Source organism: Macaca thibetana, chromosome 2 (assembly GCF_024542745.1).
Source record: "Macaca thibetana thibetana isolate TM-01 chromosome 2, ASM2454274v1, whole genome shotgun sequence".
Lineage (NCBI taxonomy): Eukaryota > Metazoa > Chordata > Mammalia > Primates > Cercopithecidae > Macaca > Macaca thibetana.
The window spans coordinates 75,633,546-75,655,447 of NC_065579.1; the positions used below are offsets into that span (position 1 = coordinate 75,633,546).

At 40.5% G+C, this 21,902-nt stretch overlaps 1 protein-coding gene across 7 annotated transcripts in view; it reads left to right on the top strand.

Annotated features, from left to right (window-relative positions):
* FNDC3B (fibronectin type III domain containing 3B) overlaps positions 1-21,902 on the top strand; it is a 363,826-nt gene that overhangs the window by 69,633 nt on the left and 272,291 nt on the right. For 6 of the 7 annotated variants that reach the window (XM_050780053.1, XM_050780054.1, XM_050780057.1 and 3 more), the window contains one exon: positions 3,620-3,758. In XM_050780053.1, the coding sequence (XP_050636010.1) occupies positions 3,648-3,758 (111 nt within the window). In that variant the 5' untranslated portion in view covers positions 3,620-3,647. Of the gene's footprint in view, positions 1-3,619; positions 3,759-3,787; positions 17,905-21,902 lie in introns of those variants that run through there. The other variant, XM_050780059.1, reaches the window with a different exon arrangement.

Consider the following 21,902-nt stretch of genomic DNA (forward strand, 5'->3'; position numbering starts at 1 on the left):
CCTCACAGCTGAGTTGAGCCACCCTGTTGAGAGTTAAGTCCATGTGTAGTTTTGTCTCAGTTACTGGTTAAAACTGAGGAGGTTCACTTTTGGGTTGCTGTCACCATGGAGTGATGACTGCTCATGACAAGCCTTCCCAGGCCTCCCGGCCCTACCTAACCTGCTTTAACTGTTGATGGTTTTGCAGTGTGGTTTCCCCAGTTCACAACCTGAATCTGTGACTTTCTATTAGGAACACTCACTACGTTTCCCTTTTCATGCCTGGGGAATAACCAGAAAGATACTGCTGTGAAGCCTAAGTTTTATGCTTTCATGCTTTTATACTTTTCCTCCTTGCCTTGTCTCTAGTCTATTTTCTATGGAGCATGGACTAAGTTGTTTCTATTCTATGATCACTTTAAGGGACAGCTTGCCAGGCAGTTGCCTTTTAAGTAGCTGGGCAGTTCCTTGCCTCGAAATAATTCATTTCTTTCTATGTCTCTTGCATTCTAGGCAAATAAAAGTATTCTCTGTGTGTGCATGGAGCATAGAAATGGGGATTTAAACATTGTTGGCTGCATGTAGGCCCCATCTAACTGAATCTGTTATCTTATATTCTTGTCAGGAAAGTCTGGTTTATCTGGTGAAACTGTTGGGGATTACAAAGAAGGCCTTGGATTCTAGCAAGCTGGTGGCTGAGGGAGAAGATCAGCAACGTTGGTTATGGCTGAGTGAGACTGGTGGGGTTCACAGTGGCCTTTATTAATTCACTTTATTAATTCTCCTGTTTTCGCCATGGTTAATGGTGTGACTGTTGGGTGGAGTTGAAGCTTAGGAGTGTATGATATTCATATGTTCCCACTGTATCTCTCTCAGGAGTGTTTGTACATACAGCTTCCCTGTTTCCCCTTCCTCCACTTCCCTCCCAGTCATTTCTGGTAACGACTGAACACTGTATGGGTGGAAAGTCCATCATGTAGTAGAGCAAAATTTTCAGGCATCTCACCTAAAGTTGCCTATGACGTTTTCAGAAGCAAATATAACGATCTCCTTGTGCCAGTGGACTTCTTTGGTTTCTTTTGGGGGTAAAATCTCTTATGAAAAGAGATGGTTTTGCACATCTGTGTCAGTCCCCATACTCTTCTATCCTACTTCTGTAAGGCCTTTGTAGGCCTGGGTCTGTGGGATCCATCTACCTTATCCCACACTTGCAGAACCTGGAGTTAATGCCCTGCTTAGGACTGACATGTGTGCTGTTTAGCGGGCTTGGATTGCTATGTCCCATTGACAGCAGTCCTGTTAACTCACACAATGCCTACCAGAAGGTTAGAATTGTTAGTGTTAGATGTGTTGTTGGTGTTGAGACATTCTTCAGTACTAGAGACAGGAGACCAGGGATGCCTAAATTTTGTACCAGATCACAACTGTCTTCTCAGTCCAACCTCCCCACTCCCCCACAGGACTCACACAAGAAACAATGAGAAATAGGAATGAAATAGCACCATTAATTGGATATGAGCTGCAAATCCAAGTGTTAAAAACTTTGGTTAGATGGGTTGGACCACATGGAGTATAAAGAGCTTCACCCCAAAGCAGGTCCTAAGGACCCTCATCTCCCTCCTCCCATTTCAACTCTCTAAACCTGTATCATTATTTACTGTACACTGGCCTAATAGAAGGACCCATGGAGGCTGAAAGGACCTAGGGGGAGGCCCTGAAATGGGTTTACTCCTGTTGCCTTGTTGGATAAGAGAGAAGAGCTTCTATCCTTAGTTAGACTCACCTGTGAGATGTCAGAACCATGCGAAGCGGGAGAGAGCTTTGGCACTCACTAATGTAGCAGAGGGGATGCAGAGGAGACACAGAGCCACAGTCTGCACCACAGCTTCAATAGCGAGTGCCCAAGGAGGGGGGAAGAAGAGGTGAAAGTGCTTCTCCACTCTTAGATGCTTATACTCAGACCCCTTAATGTAAATTACTGCCCTGTTAATCCAACCTGCCATTTCGAAGAAACATTAAATGAGACATCATACTTAGCACTTTGGGAGGCCGAGGCAGGTGGATCACCTGAGGTCATGTCAGGAGTTCAAGACCGGCCTGGCCAACATGGCAAAACCCTGTCTCTACTAAAAATATGAAAATTAGCTGGGCAGAGTGGCACGTGCCTGTAATCCCAGCTACTTAGGAGGCTGAGGCAGGAGAATCGCTTGAACCTGGGAGGTGGAGGTTGCAGTGAACTGAGATCATGCCACTGCACTCCAGCCTGGGCAACACAGTGAGACTCCATTTAAAAAAAAAAAAAAAAGAAAAGATAGGCCTGTGTAGTGTCACCAAGTTGAGAAAATAGCCATTTTTCTCTCATGCATTATTAGTAAGATAAAGAATATTAGGAATGAAATTGAAATAGACATTAGATTTCTTCTCCATCATTTGACCTATTCATAGTTCAAACAATTAAGTCATGATGATGTCAACGGGGACTATCTTAGTTTTAATTGTAAAAGAATCTGTTTTCTTTCATGAGGATAAACTATCAGACTTTGGGCTTGGTACTTTTATTTGCTTAGGAACTGAGTAATTGCCTCATAAAACAGCATGATGGTACTATTAACACCGAATTATAAGGCCTGTTATTATAGAATTTGCTTTTCTGGTTGGGATAAGACTTCTTTTTTTGTTGCTTAAAACAATTCGTTTCTCCAAATGGGTGTATAATAAACAGGTAAAATTTTGCCTATTTAAAATAAAAAAGTTTATAATCTCTTGGGTGGCTTTTATATATCTTTTGATACTTCCAAGAGAGGGCTTTTTTTGGGTGGGATGGAAGGAGGAGACATATATTTAACATTTAGAGTGGAGGTATTTAAGAATGAGAATAAGTATTTTATTTCTGTCATATCTACCTGAGACATATTTGAGGCAATTGTTTAAAAATTTGCCCCATTATTTTGTCTGATTTGAATATTAGGAATTAAAGGGTTCATTGACCAAACGTCCTTGAATTTGAAATTTTGGGGACTCTATTATGAATGATAAATTTAACTGTGGGCTATATGGCAATTGTTCCTCAGATCATTTAAAATTGTGTGAGAGTGTCTGTGTGTATTTATATTTGTTCGTTTCTCCTTTGTCCATCTTTGCCATATATTTTAGGCATAATTGAAGAATATGTAAACACTTCTTAAGGAATAAGTTATAATTGTAAATAGGAATTTACTGTTATTTTCCTTCTATTGTATTGCAAAGCTAAATGACGGTGGCAAATACCATTATGGGATGAAAGTAGGCTTTGTGTTATTTTGAAAATGTGTATGAATTTCATTGGAATAAATGGAATAAACAGAATAGAAACAATGGAATCTACCTTTAAGCCTGACTGCACAAGTTTCCCTGGATATATCTGAGATACAGGCAAGTTATGTTCACATGGCCACTTAGAGATTCTGGTCTTTTGTCTCCTAGTTGAGGCTATTTCTTTGCCTTTGTTCTACCCCTCTTTGGGGCCTGACATAGTAATACAGGGCTCTCAGATTAGAATAACTTAGGTTTCATGATGGAGCACTTAGATTGCTGACTTGTTATGTTACAGGTGATTTTTGTGGTCCTGAGTACTTTTTTAAAAGTGGTGGTTCTCTTGCAGGAAGCCAGCTGAGGGAAGTTCTCCATGAATGTACGTCACAATGATGATGACCGACCAAATCCCTCTGGAACTGCCACCATTGCTGAACGGAGAGGTAGCCATGATGCCCCACTTGGTGAATGGAGATGCAGCTCAGCAGGTTGGTGTAGGAAGAGGGGAATTTAAGTCAAATTGTCTAAGTGGGAAACAGTAACGCAGTATTTGATTTACTTTGGGATTCAAAGATTTGTGATTTCAAACCTTAGCATTTCTAGAGGTAAGTGTTTTTGTTGTAGAATTACTGTATCTTTTTTTTTTAATATTGTGATTTTAGAGAACAAAATCTTCCCTCATTCAGTTTGTATTCTTGAAACATTGAAAAGTGGATGACTTCTGAAGTGAGCCATTTTCAGATAGTGTACAGGTCTTTGAAATAAAATGGCTGTTTATTCATGCCATGTTGTGCTTGACGAGTTTGCTTGGTTGGTCAGAGCTGCGTGCTCAGAGGATCAGGTTTTGGCTTCACAGAGGAGTGATCTCGGCAAGACGCGCAGGACACTGTGAACCCACCCTTGCTCCTGGAATTAGTCCTTCCAAATGTGTAGCTCACAAAAATCATGGTACTTTTTTCCCTCTAAATCTCCTTTGTCACTAGTTACTGAACATTGTGGAATAGAGAGTTATTTGTGAACTCGAGAAGTTATTTGTGAGCTCAGTCAAGTAGCACTTGGGGGAAACAATTTAGACAGTAAGTGAAACTTTAAAAAATTATTAGGAATTGAACTATTACCTCTAATGTTAATTAAAAATTTTTATTACAACAGTTGGGCTTGCTCAGTTTTATAACTAAATAGATATTTTATCTTTGTACCTTCTTCAGAAGCATAAAAGCAAATTTTTATTTTGTGAAAAGTAGAATTGGGAGCAAGTGCTTGGAAAATATTTACCCAAAATATATTCATAATTCAAATAAGTTAATCATTTATTTGGTGTCAGTGCATGCCCCCTGCTCTAATATATCATATAGTGTATTCATACTCTATCAATCATTGTATATTAATTCTTTGTATATACCTTTGTTGGAGCTGACCTTGCTGCTTAATAATTTATATTATTTTCTCCTGCATTGCACTATGAACCTCTTAAGAACAAAAAATGTATAATAGGTGCTCAGTAAATGTTTGTTAGTTGAATGCATTTCATGCCTTCTCACCACTGATGCAGACATCTCCCTTCCTGATTCCTCAATCTCTTCCTCTGCTGGATTACTTCCAGCAACATACAGTAGTATCTTACCTCTCCCCACCCAGTAAAACAAAACCTCCTCACTTGATTCCACATCCCCCTCCAGTTGCTACCTCCTGTCCCCTTTTCCCTCTTTGGCAGTATTTCTCCCCTTCCTCTCCTTCCTTACCGCCCATTCCTCACTTTACAGTCTTCACTCTGTGTTCTCATCTTCCTCTTCAGTCTTTAGCGTGTCCTGTTGACTTTATCTCAGGAGTGTGTGCTGAATCCATCCTCTGCCGTATCCACTTCATTTCCACTACCATTGCTGGAACCTGCGCCATCATCTCACTAGGGTAGGGTAGGACAGCTCTTTTCACAGGTCTCTCTGCTTTACTTTTTGCCCCACCAGGAAGCATTCTCCACATAGATCCTGAGGTTTATTTCCAAATAAAAACTTTCTGATGTCATTAGCCTACCTCAGGCCACCTTCTCACACCTGGAGTGAAATCCAATCACGCTGCCTGGCTGCCAGCCTTCCTTGTTAGTGCTGGCCTGCCTCTCTGTCATTCTCTGCCTGCTCTCCTGCTCACTGTGCTGCATTAGTTCACGGGAAGGTTACGGAGTGTTGTGGATGGTTTCAAGATGCAGTGCTTGGTCTCCCAATTAAAAGAATTACTAATACAAAGAAAAAAAAGACAAGGTATTTAGTCAAATGTGAGTAAACTTGGGAAACAACTTAGGTCTCTCAGATGTGGTCACCTCATTCCCATTTGCCTGTGTAGCCGAGAGACCTGAGGCCACCCATCCATGTTGTACACCATGTTTATGTTTTGATGATTTCTTCCACATGTCTGTGATTTAGCTTGCCCTGCATATCTTACCTCAACTCTAAGCAGAAGCTGCTTAACAATTTTGGTTAATAAAATCATACTTTCAAAGCTGGATAAGGTGGTCCATGCCTGTAATCCTAGCTACTCAGGAGGCTGAAGTAGGAGAATCCCTTGAGCCCAGGAGTTTGAGACCAGCCTGGGCAACATAGTGAGACCCCATCTCTAAAAAGAAAAAAAAAACTCACATTTTTATTAAATCTTTCTTTAATTAATCTTATTAAAACTTTCTCTAAAGCTAATAAGAAAAGAAGAATCTGTTAATGTATCTGTTTTATAAATGGTCAAAATAATCAAGCTTTATGAAAAAGTGGGGTTACACTTAAAAAAATCTCAGAAGAAGAAACTATTTGTCTTTTTTATTGTGTTTAATTGTGTTAAATATGTTTAATTGTGTTAGAAGCATTAACATCCTTGGCTCCAAGCTGTTACTTGGCATTAACTCTAACTTTTCTGTAATGGGCAAAATTGTTAAGTAGGTAAAGTGCGTTAGAAATGTCCCTCTCAGCAGGACCATCCCAAGATTTACCATGTTTTGTCATTGCCTCTATGTCACTGAGGCTAAGCCTAGGCAGTGGCCTCTGTGCCTGATATTTTTCTTCCTCATTCTGCTCCCAGAGTCTCCATCCTGTGTCTCCCTCATTCTTTCAAGCCTCCGTTCTTTCCTTTGGGTTTTAACATTTAGCATTGGCCTAAGTGGGCATTGGCAGAGCCTTGGGGCCTGTGTGTTGAACCCAGGTGAAGGCACAAGGGGAAGACAGAGTGAGGGAGAAGGAAAAACCAAAAGTGGCAGAGAAACACAAGAAGAAGTAGGGAAAGGGGAGGGATAGACGGCAATTCAAAAGAACAAAGAACAGAGGTGAGTCTCCAAGACAGGATCCCAGAATGTGGGGCTGCATGAGTTTTGAGTGCTTGCTCTGGGTACCTGCTGATATTTGCTGCTTGCCCTTAAGAGCCTGCGTAGTGTAGTGCTCAGGTGGTTCCATGTTAAAGGATCAGGCTACAGCGGACATACCAGAGAAAGGGATCTGTACGAATGTTTTCTGAGGCTTTTACTGTGCTTTCTCACTGAAGCAACACCTTTTCATCTTAAGAAGAACCTTTTGGAGGCACAGGATTGACTCTAGGGGTGGACATTGCAGGCACTATATAACAGACCCTTGGCGGTGGCATCCTGAGGTATGTGGCACCTCAGTCACCTCTCACATCATACTGTTGTAAAGAGCCATCCCCTGGCCATAGGGTTCTGCCTCTAAATGTCTGTTAGGAGTGTGTATGGTGAAGCTTACCTTGTATGTGTTTACAGGGTTCTTAATACTTTGCAGCTGTGCAAAGGACATTCTAAACATTTCTATATATGCAAAAGAACTACCGCAGTTATGAGAAAGCTCTTCAGTTCTCTCAGCCCTCCTCCTTCTGATTTCTGTTCTGCTGGTTTCTGGATGTAATTAGGACTAGTTCTTGGCAGGATTCTCTGTTGCTTTCTGGCTCTCCAAATAAGACACACTGTTAATTTTCATTATTTGAAGTCACATTAGGTTGGAAACCTTGGTTTGTCATTTTATGCAGGTAGCAGGAAAAGGGCAGTAGTGAAAAGGATGATTCTTTTCTTAAAAAGAAAAGTCATCCTCATTATGAATGAAACTTTTAAAAGCGTTATCAACTAAAAATGAATAACAAGAAACAATGTGAACAGAAGCAGCTTACACAAGAGTTTTCCTTATTTAACAGCTTTATGAGGTGTAATTCACATGTCATACCATTCACCCACTGAAAGTATACGATCATTGGAATCTAGTATATTCACAGAATTGTACAAGCTTGACTAAAATTAATTTTAGAACATTTTTATCACTCTAAAAAGAACCCTGGAGAGATCACTCCCTATTTCCTATTTTCTCTCTCCCTTCCCCCTATCCTAAGTAACCACTAATTCACTTACTTTCTGTTTCTGTAGGTAGATATTGCCTATTCTGGAATTTCATATAAATAAAATTACATAACATTTGGTCTTTTGTGTCTGTCATCTTTCACCCAACATCTTTTTTTTTTTGAGATGGAGTCTCGCTCTGTTGCCCAGGCTGGAGTGCAATGGCATGATCTCCGCTCACTGCAACCTCCACCTCCCAGTTCAAGCGATTCTCCTGTCTCAGCCTCCTGAGTAGCTGGGATTACAGGCATGTGCCACCACCCCTGGCTAATTTTTGTATTTTTAGTAGAGATGGGGTTTCACCATCTTGGGCAGGATGGTCTTGAACTCCTGACCTCAAGTGATCCACCTGCCTTGGCTTCCCAAAGTGCTGGGATTACATGTGTGAGCCACCTTGCCCAGTTCACTCAACACATTTCTAAGGTTCATTCATATTATAGCATGTGACAGTACTGTATTCCTTTTTTATTGCCAAATATTTTACTGCATGGATCTACCACATTTTAGTAATCCACTCGTGATCTGATTGACATCTGAGTTATTTTCACTTTTTGGCTATTATGAGTAATGCTGCTATGCACAGATTCTTGTGTGGACATGTTTTTGTTTCTCTTGTATATATAACCAAAAGTGATATTGAGTAGCTTTATTTTGAAGTATTATTTTCTAAATAAAGTTATCTCTGCTTTTTATCACTATTAATTTCTTCCACCTCTGAGTAACTACAGCCTAGCTTAGCTAAATAAAGTTTGCTTCCCTTAATATGCCTAATTGTATACTATTCTTGAGTTATACAAATCAGGTTTCAACCTGAGTTTTTAATGTGTGGCTATATAAATGATGATGAGTGCCATTCAATAATCAGAAAATTGATGGCTTTGTTGACATATTCAGAAGCTAGTGGTATATTAACTTACCTGTGTTTGTTATGGACTTCTGCATTTTAGTGATTTTAAAATGTAGCAGCCAGTTTTGAGCACAAAAGAATAAACATCAGCCCAAATTCTGACTTTCTTATTGCTTTAATATTTTAATAATTTCTGAAGAATTATAGCAGCTACCAGTTAAACCATTAGATTAAAAACAGAAGTGCTGACACAGGGTGGCAGAGTTTACTGATTTGTTAATTTAACATGTGACACTTACAAGATATAAGGGTATCTGTGACCTGCATGAGAGTAGTGTGCCACTTTATATTATATTCTTAGTGACTTTGCTTAAATATGTATTCACTGAGGGTCAATTCCTAGTGGAACTGGATTGGATTAGATGCCTCTTTGACCTGACTAGCATTTAGCATATGGAGCACATCTAGTATATGATTTGTCATACTATTCTTCTTCCTTCTTGCCTCTTTTAATTCATCTATTCTTCTAGAATATTGCTGAGTGTTTTTAATGCTTCTTCTTCAGAAAGTAGAACTCCTTAAACACATACAGAAAACCCGCCTCTCCTGCTAGCTCAGGATAACGTGTCATCTACTTACCCTGGAAGGCAGAAGGCAATTGCCTCAATCATGTCCAATTTTCTTGACTTTGCCTATTCCTGTTGATCAGCACTTAGCATGTCATTTCATGGAGAGAGTTTTTTCCCCTCTTTTGTTTCTTCTTTTGAAAGCCCTTGTTTCCTCTAGACAGAATATGTAACCAGAGTTTTTTCCTAGAGCGTTCTTTTGAATACACATTTCCAGATAGTACGTTCAACATATTAAAGCTTTCCACCCTCAGATGGTGCTCATCATCGGCATGTCTTTTATATCAAATGTGCCCCTCCTCGTAATCCAGTGACCTTTTCTGTTCTGGTTGATATCTTCTTAATAACCTTCTCCTTGATGGCTTCCTTCTTGCATTGAGTAGTTCAAATCCTGTCACCGCACAGGTTTACTCCTTAAATATACTGAGAGCCACGGTGTCAGGGGCCCATGAAGAGTTTTGCTTACATGACAGAGTTTGTCTCCTCCTCAGAAATCCCAACAGAAAGGAAGGTTTGTCATCAGTATATTGTAGAAAAATGAATAAACAACTCTTGGGAAGATTACCCAGGAGAAAGAAGGATATTCAGATGAGAATGGGAGTGACAGTTAAGAGACTGCAGCTATTATTGCTAAATAACATTATAGAAGAGCTCCTTTTGTGGTAGAATCCTGTTGTGGGCTGAGGCTTGAGCTAGAAAGTAGAAAGAGGCTGGTCAAATGTTGGGTATGGAAAACCAAGTATGGGGAAGCTCGGCCTTGGATCACATTCTTCAGCATCAAGATGCATGAGAAATGCACAAGCTGGGCAAATGCTTAAATAAAATTATTATTGCTGACTACCATTCATGTTTCCTCTACCACTCAAACTTATAAAGCCCTCCAGTGTCAAGATACTGTCAGCTTCTCTCCTTTGAAATTGGGGTGGAAAAGAATGAGAGGATAAGATTTATGACTAAATTTAGGAGTGATTGAATAATAGATTTGTTCATTTTAATAAGTATTTATCAAATGTCTTGTATGCCAGCACTGTATTAGGTGCTGGCGACAGAAAGATGAATAAGGCACTGTTCTTGCCCTAAAGGAATGAGCAGTCTAGTTGAGGAGCAAAATATGGCCTACCAAAAAAAAAAAAGAGACTGTATTTACATACATTGAGTCACAGGAGAGTGCTTGGATTGTAGAGTGTCACAGTGCGTAGGAGTTCAGAGGAGGAATTGAGGACTGGGATAGGTGGGCAGGAAAACAGACCAGGCTAGGAAAAGTATCTGTGGGGAGGCTGAAAACCTGGGTCAGATCAGATTTAAAATGAAGTGAAGGCTAGAATGATCCAGACTTTGTACATCAAGTAATCCGTTTCTGTTTTATTAAAGGAGAATACATTATAGGGATGACATACGCAATGGAGAGCTATTAGGGGTACTACAGACAAACCTTATCTGCATAGTCGGTGATCTCTTTGCTTGAACTTTTGCTATTTAGTGTCTTTGTTAGTGAGTATATTTGTCCTCTGATTCTCCAGTCTGGCGGTCCACCCTTCCGCTTGATGCCTGTTGCTCAGAATTACCGACTCCACAGTGGGGCAGATCACAAGCACCCCTCAACCAGATCCACTTTCCAGCTGCAGAGGCAGCAACCCCTGCTTTGAGGGCCTCCTTTTAACTACAAAAAAAAGGTGTGATTTTATCCAGATCTGCGGTCTGACTTTTCAGACCTCTCTAAGTTAGTTTTGCCAATTTTGCTCACTACAAAAGCTTCCAAAAAGGCATAGCCTATGCAGAATCTCAGTCTTATAAAGGAAAATGTTGATGCCATGTTATCAGAGGGTGTTGTTATATGTGGCACCCCCAATAATTAGAACATAGGACATATAATTATGGCAGCCCTGAGCTGTCTGGGTTGAGAGACACTTCAGAATTTAATTAGCCAAAGGCAATAATAATATATAAGATGTAGTCAGTATCCTTCAAATGCTAGAAATTGAGCTGCCTTTCCAACAGGAAGGATTAAGGTAAAATACTGGCATGTTAGCGTTGCATTGCAGAATAATGGCAATTTTAAATTCTAAGGTGATTTTAATGTTATGATTGTTTTCAAATTATTGCAATTTTTGGCTGTCTGATTTCCTTGTCAACTCAGGGTGGGTAGGGACTGTGTCTCTCTTGTTCATGCTGTGCCTGGCATCTGAAGTAACATTCAGTAAGTCTTTTTGAATGGATGAAGGATGAAAGCAATGAACAGATTTAATTCATCTATATCAGGGCTTGAAAACTAGCTTATTGCCTTTGTCATACAGGCATGGGTGTACGTGTCTGTGTGTTGTTTTTGTTTTTGTTTTACCTTGAGTTTAAAAGAAAAGGATTTCAGTACCAATATTAAAAATGGGAAGATTTATATAAAACTCTGGATTTTTCTGTTTATCTGGAAAAACCAGAAGACATATGCCTGTAATCCCGGCACTTTTGGGAGGCCGAGGTGGGAGGATCACCTGAGGTCCAGAGTTCAGGACCAGTCTGACCAACATGGTGAAACTCCATCTCAACTAAGTACAAAAAATTGGCCAGGCGTGGTGCTGCATGCCTGTAGTCCCAGCAACTCGGGAGGCTGAGGCAGGAGAATCACTTGAACCCAGGAGGTGGAGGTTGCAGTGAGCTGAGATTATGCCATTGCACTCTACCCTGGGCAACAAGAATGAAACTCTGTCTCAAACAAAACAAAACAAAACAAGAAACAGAAGATGTGATAACACTGGGCTGGTCCTTCCTACCTGGCAACAATTGACACAGAAGTTGCAGCCATTTGCTATTGATGGGGAATGTCCTCTTCAGTGCCTATTCTGTCCACTTAGTTTCCAAGCCTGCCTGAACTCTGTGGTCATCCTGGTTTGGAATCTGGAAATTCTTAACTTTTTAAACTTTAAATTGCATCTTGTGCTCATGCATACCATATTTTAAACACAGAAAAATGATTAAGATTTTTTTTCAAGCACATGCATTATTTATCAAACTGATAATGTGTTTTAGAATCTTTTAGTTGTCTACTTGCCCCATGACTTGTAAAATGAATTAGGCTGGGCGCTGGTTCATGTGGCTTTGTAGAAGGATTTCAACTTTACCTCTTACATGTTAGGACCCATGTGAGTTTTTTTGTTTTGTTTTTTGGCTTTGAGTTTTTAGGATTTGAGGCCCCCAATAAGTGCCACATGGAACATTTACTAAAGCCTAGAAAGGCCAAAAGAAACAATCCTATCCCATAGTTTTACTGTTTATAGTCTAGTTAGGAGACATTAAACACAGATGCAAGGTAAAAGTATTCCAAGCGCAGAGATGCAAATACTTGTGTTTATATTCTTTTTTACAGTTTCCAAGAATTGAGTCTTTAAGTATTTATTGAAAGAGTTTTTTTTTTTTTTTAAGGGTAAACTTTTCCTGGTATTACCTAGATGAGGAATTTTTATTTAAAGCATTTATGTATGTATGTATGTATGCATTGGAGACAGGGTCTCCTTATGTTGCCCAGGCTGGTCTTGAACTCCTGGGCTCAGATGATCCTCCTGCCATGGCTTTCCAAAGTGCTGGGATTACAGGTGTGAGCCACTGTGCCCAGTCGTAAAGCATTTCCATATTAACTTTAAAAAAAATAAGATTAAATTGGATAGATTTCCAAACTCTGATTTCTCTTTTTCTTGTTTTGAAAATGTATATTTGTCATGTTGAATGTGATGTGATAGCTACTGATGTATCTCATAGTACAGTAAAAGTAGTATATAAACACAGGAGGAAAAGATGAGACACTTCTGCATCCAGAATGTGTTAAGATGAGACACTTCTGCATCCAGAATATGTTTGCACATAATCGTTTTCATGTAGGCAGACTCTTTTCTTTTTTAGTCCAAATGATTGATTTAAACATATGACTATATAAAATATATGCGTTACACTCCAAACATGACAGTAGTAAGCAAGCTGCGTAAAATTCGTAACATTAATCTCCAAGTTCCAAATGCAGATACTCATTCTCGTTCTTTTTTTCTCTCTCCTACATTTCCAAATGCAAAAATAAACAGCCTGCCAAGGAGCAAGTTGCTAAAGTGCTGTAGTGTTTTATCTAGGTAATCTTGGGTTTAGCTGCCTTTAGATTATATTTGTTTCCTCATTTAAATTGGCATTGGCCACAACTAGGTGCCTCTTGGTCATTTTCTGGTCAGCTTTAATGTTACAATAACTTGAAGCTAGACATGGTGCGTCCCCAGAAGAAACAATATACACGTGCTGCTTTAGTGTGAATGCCTACATTGGTATTTCTTCCCTGCCCTGGGCCTTTTTCCTTAACAGGTGACTGTCAGATCAGATCATCTGTTGAGAGGGAATGTGTTTTACCTGAGCTGCAGGTGTGTTCAGCACTTTGATTAACAAGAATAATTTGGCCCTCCCTTCCTGGGTGTCCTCTCTTTCCTGCCCCTTCCCTGCTCTCTGCAGCATAGTAGACAAGCATTTGAATAAAATGGACAATCTGCATTTAGCAAATTACCCTTCCAAAGGCTTCTGTTTTGCAAATAATTGGGCAGTTAAGTGGAGACAGGAAAGATCCAGAGGTAAATGTGGTCTAGTTTTGGGTGCAGGTTGACTACAAAGTATGTCAGAAAACTTGTTACTAAGGTTCCATTTCGGCTGTTTAAAAAAATACAAATCAATTCTTGTTAGCCACACCTTAGATTTGAAGGGAAATGGACTTGTGTTATTGACCAATTATATTACATGGCTTTTAATTTTCAGGAAGGGTCATTAATATGTTTTGTTTTTGAGACTCACTTTGTTCCCCAGGCTGTAGTACAGTGATACAGTCCCAGCTCACTGCAGCCTCAATCTTCTGGGCTCAAGCTATTCTCCCACCTCAGCCTTCTGAGTAGCTGGGACTGCAGGCGTGTACCAGCATGGCCTGGCTACTTACTTTTATTTTTTGTAGAGACAGTCCCCCTATGTTGCCCAAGCTGGTCTCAAACTCCTGGTTTTAAGCCATCGTCCTGCCTAGACCTCCCAAAATGTGGGATTACACAGGTGTGACCCTCTGTGCCAGGCCTTAACCAAACCTTTTCTTTTTGTTGTTGTTGTTATATTCATGCACTCAGAAGTTGATAATTTTTTTTTTTTTGAGCTGGGGTCTCATCCTTTCACCCAGGCTGGAATACAGTAAAATGTTTTTGTGTTTTCTAAGCAGTGGTTAGAAACATTAATCACTGAGCATGTTACTGTCTCAGAAGTTTCTTTGGTCTTTATATTGGAGTGCTGAGTTGTCATTCTAGTTCATGGGAGAAGCTATGACATACAGAAGGATGTGCTTTAATTAGCGATGTTGTTTGGTAGTTAAATAGGCCACAGTAATGCAGCGAATTTTTAATTTTTATTTTATATTGCCAGAATGGATTTGTTTAGAACCCATTTAAACTCTTGTCACCTTGGCAAAAAGGTCACATGGAAAACATCTTTATAGAATGGTGATTTCTTTATAATTTACTTGATGGCTTTAGTCGTGACTGAATGTAAAACTATAAAATATTAATATGAATTGCAAATGAATGGCATCCATATTTTTCTCTTAGGGTTTGTGATAGGAAATCAGATACTGGGTTTATCTATATGGATAATATCTGTCTGTTTTCAGGACACAGGGAATCGATGGTGGAGTTGGGTGTTAGAAGACATCATCCTTTCATAGATCGGTGTCCACATCCACCTTACTTCCCACAGTCTCTTGCTTTCTCATTTTTAAGGTGGTTTACTCAGGATGAGAGTTCTCCTACTTTTTATTGACTACTTCTGCACACTATGCTACTCCAAGCAATCTTGGAACTTTTTTTTTTCTCTCTAGATGAAGTCTTGTTCTGTCCTCTAGGCTGGAGTGCAATGGCGTGATCTCAGCTCACTGCAACATCCGCCTCCCTGGTTCAAGCAATTCTCCTGCCTAAGCCTCCCGAGTAGCTGGGATTACAGGCACCCGCTACCACTCCCGGCGAATTTTTAAATTTTTAGTAGAGATGAAGTTTCACCACGTTGGTCAGTCTGGTCTCAGAGTCCCAGCCTCAAGTGATCTGCCCGCCTTGGCCTCCCAAAGTGCTGGGATTTCAGGCATGAGCCACCACACCTGGGCCAATCTTGGAACTTTAAAGAGCCTCCATTAACAAGGCAGTAAGATAGGTGTCACACCAGGTGTGAGTGCCATCTTTAGAGGGGTACAGTGACCCATTTTCTAACAGTTATTCTTAAACCTAGAGGGAAATATAGGACAAAAGATGCTGTAAGGTTGACTCTTCCAGAGATTTCCATACCTTAGCAATCTAAAAACTGTACGAAAGGTCAGAGTTAGGACTTTGAAAGAATGCTAAGTGTTTGACAAAATTTTTGGCATTTACCTCAGTCTTAAGTGCTACTTTGGAAGCCTGCTGATCACGAGAATGCTTTTAGTCTCAGCCCAATCTCAACTTCTACTTGAGTGGTTATCTGTGGACACTAAGTTAAAATTGTTGGAAACAGTGGCTTTTAATGGATATTTTTATCTCTTTCTTCCTGCTGAGGTGGAGGGAAGGATTAGTGACCATTGGGGAGGGCTTATGAGGTGCTGGGGCTGGTGCTGAGCACTTACACACATTATTTCATCCAGTAATTACACACCCTGCAAGGCGGCAATCATCTTTATAGACAAAACCCGAGGGGAGAAAGGTTACGTACTTGTAACTGGCAAATCACAGAGCTGGGATTCGAACCCACGTATCTCTTTTTCCAAAACTCAGATCCTGCCTTCTGGGAAAGGTGGAGCTGCCTGGGTTGGACTTACCTCTCAGTCTTGTTCAGGTAAACAGCTGGGGAAAGAGATGGGACTAGGTTTTTGCACAGTAGTAAATTGTAAAGTTTATAGAGGCCGTTCCTCTTCATTATCTTACATGATTTCCACATTAACTCCAGAAGGTGGCAGTGCCTCTGGCTCCCCAGCTTCTGAAAAATTGAGGACTAAACAGCAGTGGTAGTGTCAGAAGGCCTGGAGGTCAAAAGGAGTTGGGAGTGAAATCTTCCGAAGCCCCAGCCTGGGTCACAGCAGCGTCTCCCTTTTTTCCTTAGGGAATGGTTCTTTTCTTGAGATTGGCAATAGGAGGGCTGCTCCCTTGCGGGTCAGCAGCTGCTGAGAGATGATGGTGGCCAGAAAAGGGTAGTAGAGGGTAGTAGTAGGTAGACATAGTAGAGGTAGTAGAGTTTCCTCCCCTGTGGGATTCTCACCCTGGAGTTAGGAGAGGGCCTTTTGCCTGCCTTTTCTTCCCAAACCCCATCCTTCATTTCCATTAAAAAATGACATCACCCTAGAGGCAGCTTTGAGACTAAAGAAGTTTAAAACCTTGTAAGATTTGAACATATTAAGTGATTTTTCATTCTGAATTTACAGAGTAATACCAGGATAAAAGAAACAAAGTTTATCCTTCAAAAGGAAAGAAAATGACCACAGGTATTTCTTAAATCTCTCACCTCTACTTTTCCTGTTTTCTAAGGGGAATACAGAATTAAGTGTCACGCAGATTTTTACTGTGAACAGTGATGCCATACCTGGTTGCTCATGAGTTCGTCGTTTTCTTTGTTTTAGATTGATGAAGGACTGCTTGGATTTTGACTTTCCTGAAGATGTTAATTATATGTTTCAAAAATCATGTGTTCTGCTAAAAATCACTTATGCATAGCCTTGGAAAAAGAACTGGAGGCAGGGAGTTGCTTCAGCGTGCAGAATATTGTTTTGGAGGCCTTGGGAAATAAATCTTGAGTTAGTTCATTTACCACCAAGACATATTTAGTCACTGTATATAAACAAAAGAAGTCACAGTGTGCCTGGACATTATTTGTCCCAGATGGAGTTTAAACTTGGCTCATTATACTGCACTGATGTCATGGTGCATAAACTGGCTCTGAATTCAACGTGCATAGAATCGACTGTGCTTGTATGTGCTGAGGACATGCGGGAGGAGGGGCGGGGCTGGCTGGAAAATCTTTGTCACATTTTTCCTTTGCTCTCTGTAGAGACTAGTGTCAGTCTTGAATTTGGACTTGGTGCAGAATGAGGGAAGAATTGGAATAATCTGTTAATGTGTACGAGTCAGTATGTGTATGTCCTCAAAGCTGTAGTGCTTCCAAGACCGAGAATCTAAGTGTGCCTGGCTTTCCAACAGTTACTTAACAAAGCTCTAGTAACTCAAATCTAGAAAGGAAAATCTTAAAGGCATTACATTTTAAAAGAGCATGTTTAGTGTGTTTGCCTTGAAGTCTTAAATCTGGACAGCTTCTTTAAACTTTGCAATGGTCTTAAGTATCCAGCTGTAAAATTCTGTTTTCCTGGATTGTATGGTGGACAATGTCTCAAACTAGTTGCTTAAAAGTATGTAAAAGGGTGGCCGATTTTAATTCTTCCTGTGTGCTTTGAGAGGGCAGCTTGTGGGTGAGAAAACTGAGCCGGAGAGGGTCCTTTCCTGGACTTCTGAGCCCTTAATAGGAAATTTCCACATACTGTGGTGTTACTTTATTACTTTTTATTGCTGGCTTTTGTTGTGATAATCTTAATAAGAAGCATTTCCAAGTAATTCAAACCATTTTGTAGATGTAAAGGGCTTAGATTTCAGAACTTCTGTGAATGGATTCCTATAGGAGTCACTCTTGTTGCCGGGACACAGAAGCTGAGCAGACACTGGAATGTGAATGCATTGGGAGGTGAACCTTTAAGGAGAGCGCAAATGTTTACCAAAGAGAAAATCTGGTCAGAGGTGAGAAGTGGTTGGTTTTAGATTTTATTGAGAGCATGAAACGTGGCAGATTTGGTAAAAATTTTTTCTTGAGATTGTAATTTTACTTAACTGAGAGACTTGTCACTGGTAGGAATTTGAAGAAAAAGAAATTGGGGGTAGAAGGCTCTCCTTCAGGGAGGAATGCATATTTCCTAGAAGAGAACTTGTCCTGCCTTTGGGGATGTTCCTTTGACCTGGTTAACTGCATTCTCTTTATTTTAGCAGTCTTGTTGAATTATCTCCATATTGAATTGACATGGTGAAACCACACCTAGTAGAGGGGAGAAGTGGTGGTGTGGGCTAGATGAGTATGCATTTTGGTCAGACATGGCTGGATTCCAGTCACTTTGTAGTTTTGTGACCTTGGAAGGGTTGCTTTTCTTCTTCAAGCCTCAGTTTCCCCATTTGTAAAATCTAGTTAATATCTACCTAGCAGATGACAGGGATTCAATAAGTAGTAGCTGTTTCTTAATCATTATAGAAAAAAACCTGGAAAAAGGAGTTGATAAAGTACCTTGCATCATGCCGAATTAATCTTACAGATGTGATATTGAGGATACAGCTTTTGTGGTTTTTGTTTTTGTTTTTTTTTTTAACAAAGAACAGTACATTTTTATTTTTAATTTTAACTTATTATTTATTATTATTATTTTGAGACAGAGTCTCACTGTGTTGCCCAGGATGGAGTGCCGTAGCAGCTGCCGCCTCCTGAGTTCAAGCGATTCTCATGCCTCAGCCTCCAGAGTAGCTGAGACTACAGGCACCCACCATTATGCCCGGCGAATTTTTGTATTTTTAGTAGTGACGGAGTGTTGGTCATGCTGGTCGTGAACTTCTGACGTCAAGTGGTCCACCTGTCTCGGCTTCCCAAAGTGCTGGGATTACAGGCGTGAGCCACCACACCTGGCTGAGGATACAGCTTTTGAACCTTCTATTCTTTGAAGAAAACAGTATTAAAACTTTTGGAGTAGTGGATATCCTTGCTCCTTATTTTGAACAGTGAGAGTCCTAAAGCCCAGGAAAACTCAAAACATATTTGCCATGTATCCTACGGGTTGTGTTGAGCAAGGGGAGCTTCACCTACAATGTGTGCCCTTGGACCTTGAGTTCCCAGTGTTTGCTTAGGTCCGCTTGGGGGCTTCCTGTTATTGTATATTATTTTTCAATCAGCTTTGGATTCAGGCTTCAGGTAGGGCAGTGAGCAAAATGAGGCAATGGATACATTCACATCTTCTTACCAGGATCTTTCTAGTTTACTTGCTTATGTTTTTAATCCTAGACATTTTCTTTGCATGTGTTATTACCACAAAGATCAATATTGGGCATTCGCACCCCATCACTTCCCTTTTCCTGATTTGGAGAAAAGAGGGGACTCAAAAAACAAATACTGCTTACTTTTCAGTTTTGCCTGAGGCCAGCTGTGGTCTGTTGCACACAGACTGGGGTCTCAAAGGTGTGTGTGAATAGACAGTTTGGGTGTGGGGGCCTGGGACGAGCTTGGAGACTGGGAATCTTGGGGGTGGGGCTGAGGAGTGGGGAGTGGGAGTATATGTGACCAGAAAATAGTGGCATGAGGAATAGACGGTAGTACTCTTCTCATGTGGTTAAAGGTCACTTTTAAAGTTATTAGGTATTCCTGGATAGTATCCTTAGTTGAGTGGAACTCTTCTGCAGCTTTTAGATTGTATCATTTTCCCCCTTAAAGATACCTGTTGGATAATCATAAATGTGGGCTCCAAGGAGGAAGTGTTCATTTATACATGAAAACAAGCTTCACGAAGTGTGGCCAGTGGAAAAAACTCTGGAAGTGAAATGGGATCTCCTTTCTGCATGGTTTATATCTTGATTGTCTGAGGATTGGATTTAACGGTTAAAAATGCTGCAAGTGTAATATTTTGCCTTTGGTCAGTTGGTACCATTCTCCCAGGAGACGCTTTTTTTGGGAGACAGTCTTGCTCTGTTTCCCGGGCTGGAGTGCAGTTGGCACCGTCACGGTTTGCTACAGCCTTGACTTCCTAGGCTCACGTGATCTTCCTGCCTCAACCTCCTGAGCTGCTAGAACTACGGGAATGCACCACCATGTCCGGCTAATTTTTACAATTATTTTTGTAGATATGGAGTCTCACTATGTTGCCTGGGCTGCTCTGGAACTCCTGGTCTCAAGCGATTCTCCCCATCTCAGTCTCCCAAAGCACTGGAATTACAGGCATGAGCCGCTTGTACGTGGCCAGAAGCTTTTTTGATGGACTGATACTTTACCCTGATTGCTTATTTGAGTGACTGGTGATTTTTTTATTTGAGGCATAAATTAGACATTTGCCTCCAGAAGTAGTCTTAGATACTATTGACACCTGGTTAATCAGCCACCCAAAGTTTAAACTGCAAAAGTAGCCTTCCTTTCCCTCTTTTAATGAGTAAGAAACAGAGTTAGTTTTAGATTTATACCTGTAAAGGAAAGATAGTACCCCTTCTTTCAGTTCCCCTGTTAGACAAAGAATTCCCATGATGCTGTATTTGCTCAATTGCATTAATTGTAACTCTTGTTTTATTGTTTCTGTGGACTTTGGAAGAGTGGTCACTTATTTTTTTATTAAACTTTGATAAACTGCCTTCTGTTTATTTCCAGCTTCATGGTTCTTGTAGCACTAACGGTTTTGAAACAGATCTGATGAAGCAATAGTAGCTTAGAGGATGCTCTCATGATTTGATTAGCATGGTTCTTCTTAACATCTCTGGAGAAAAAAATATCAGTAGTTAAAATCTTTGTCTTTTTTTTCTTCCTGTGAAGACGTGGTGCAATATGAATCAGTTTAATGCTGACTTTGGAAAAGTAGGAAATGCTTAGTGAGTAGACGAAAAATGATGCGGTTTGGACAGCAATGTTCTGTTTCGCATTTTATATTAAGGAGGACTTGTAGCAGTTATTATATTTCTGCTTTGTGGCTGGGGAGAGGGAAGGAGGGAGGGAGAGAGAGAAACATTGCCCAACTTGTATGAGAGGAAAGGTTAAGTGCCGGGAGTTGGCCAGGTTGTGACTCATGCTCCTCTGGGGCTGCGTGATGCAAGACCTGCCGCCAGCTCATTCATGTCTGCTGTCAGGACCGGTCATTGGGCTGGTGTGTGTCAAACTTATTTTTATCTCTGCTTTATTGACAATGAAAACAGCTAGGTGGTCAGCCTCCCTCAGTATAATAAAATGCTTTCTTTTAAAATACCTCAGTGCCAAGATGAATACAGTTTGTTTAAATAATGACTTCTCCTCTACTGAGAAAAATTGATATTGGGACACAGGAGACTTGCCTGGTTTCTGAGGTAACTTGGTAGATTATAATCTGGTTGCCATGGCTACTCAGCAGCAATGAAAATTACATGAACTAAACATTTGAAGGGTGGTATTTTCGTCGGATGCTTAAAAGCCCGTTACCTATCATCTTTCTCGCTGAAGAAGTGGGATGGGGGTCAGGAATTGAACTCAGTAAGCAGTGGGGGAAGACATAAGTGGACCTTAGAGGCTGGATGCCTCTGGGTCGTTCTTTGAAGTTTGGCCTGGTGTCAGTGACCACTGAGGAACTGTTACAGACACTTTTTATGCAATATGATAAGCAGATAACGTGACGACAGTCTGGACATGTCCCAATTCAGAAATCCGTTTTCTTGCCTGGGACTTTCCGTAATATTGGTGAATTGTGTTTTCTGAACCGGTATTCGGGACACATTGTCTGACAATTATGAGCGTGGTAGAAGAGAGTATATGAATTTGGGATTGTCAGAGAAAATCTAGGACATAGAGTCTTGGCATCCATTGGTTCCCCGCTCCCCCAACTAATTAATTCCATGGGCATATATCACAGTTCTATCCCTAGAGCTTTAAACACAAAGCAAATGGTTTCTGCTTTATTACAGTGATGCTAGAATTGGTCTAAGGACCTTTAAGAAGACCTGGATAATCGTCTGTATTGAAGTGTTGTTTTCTTCCA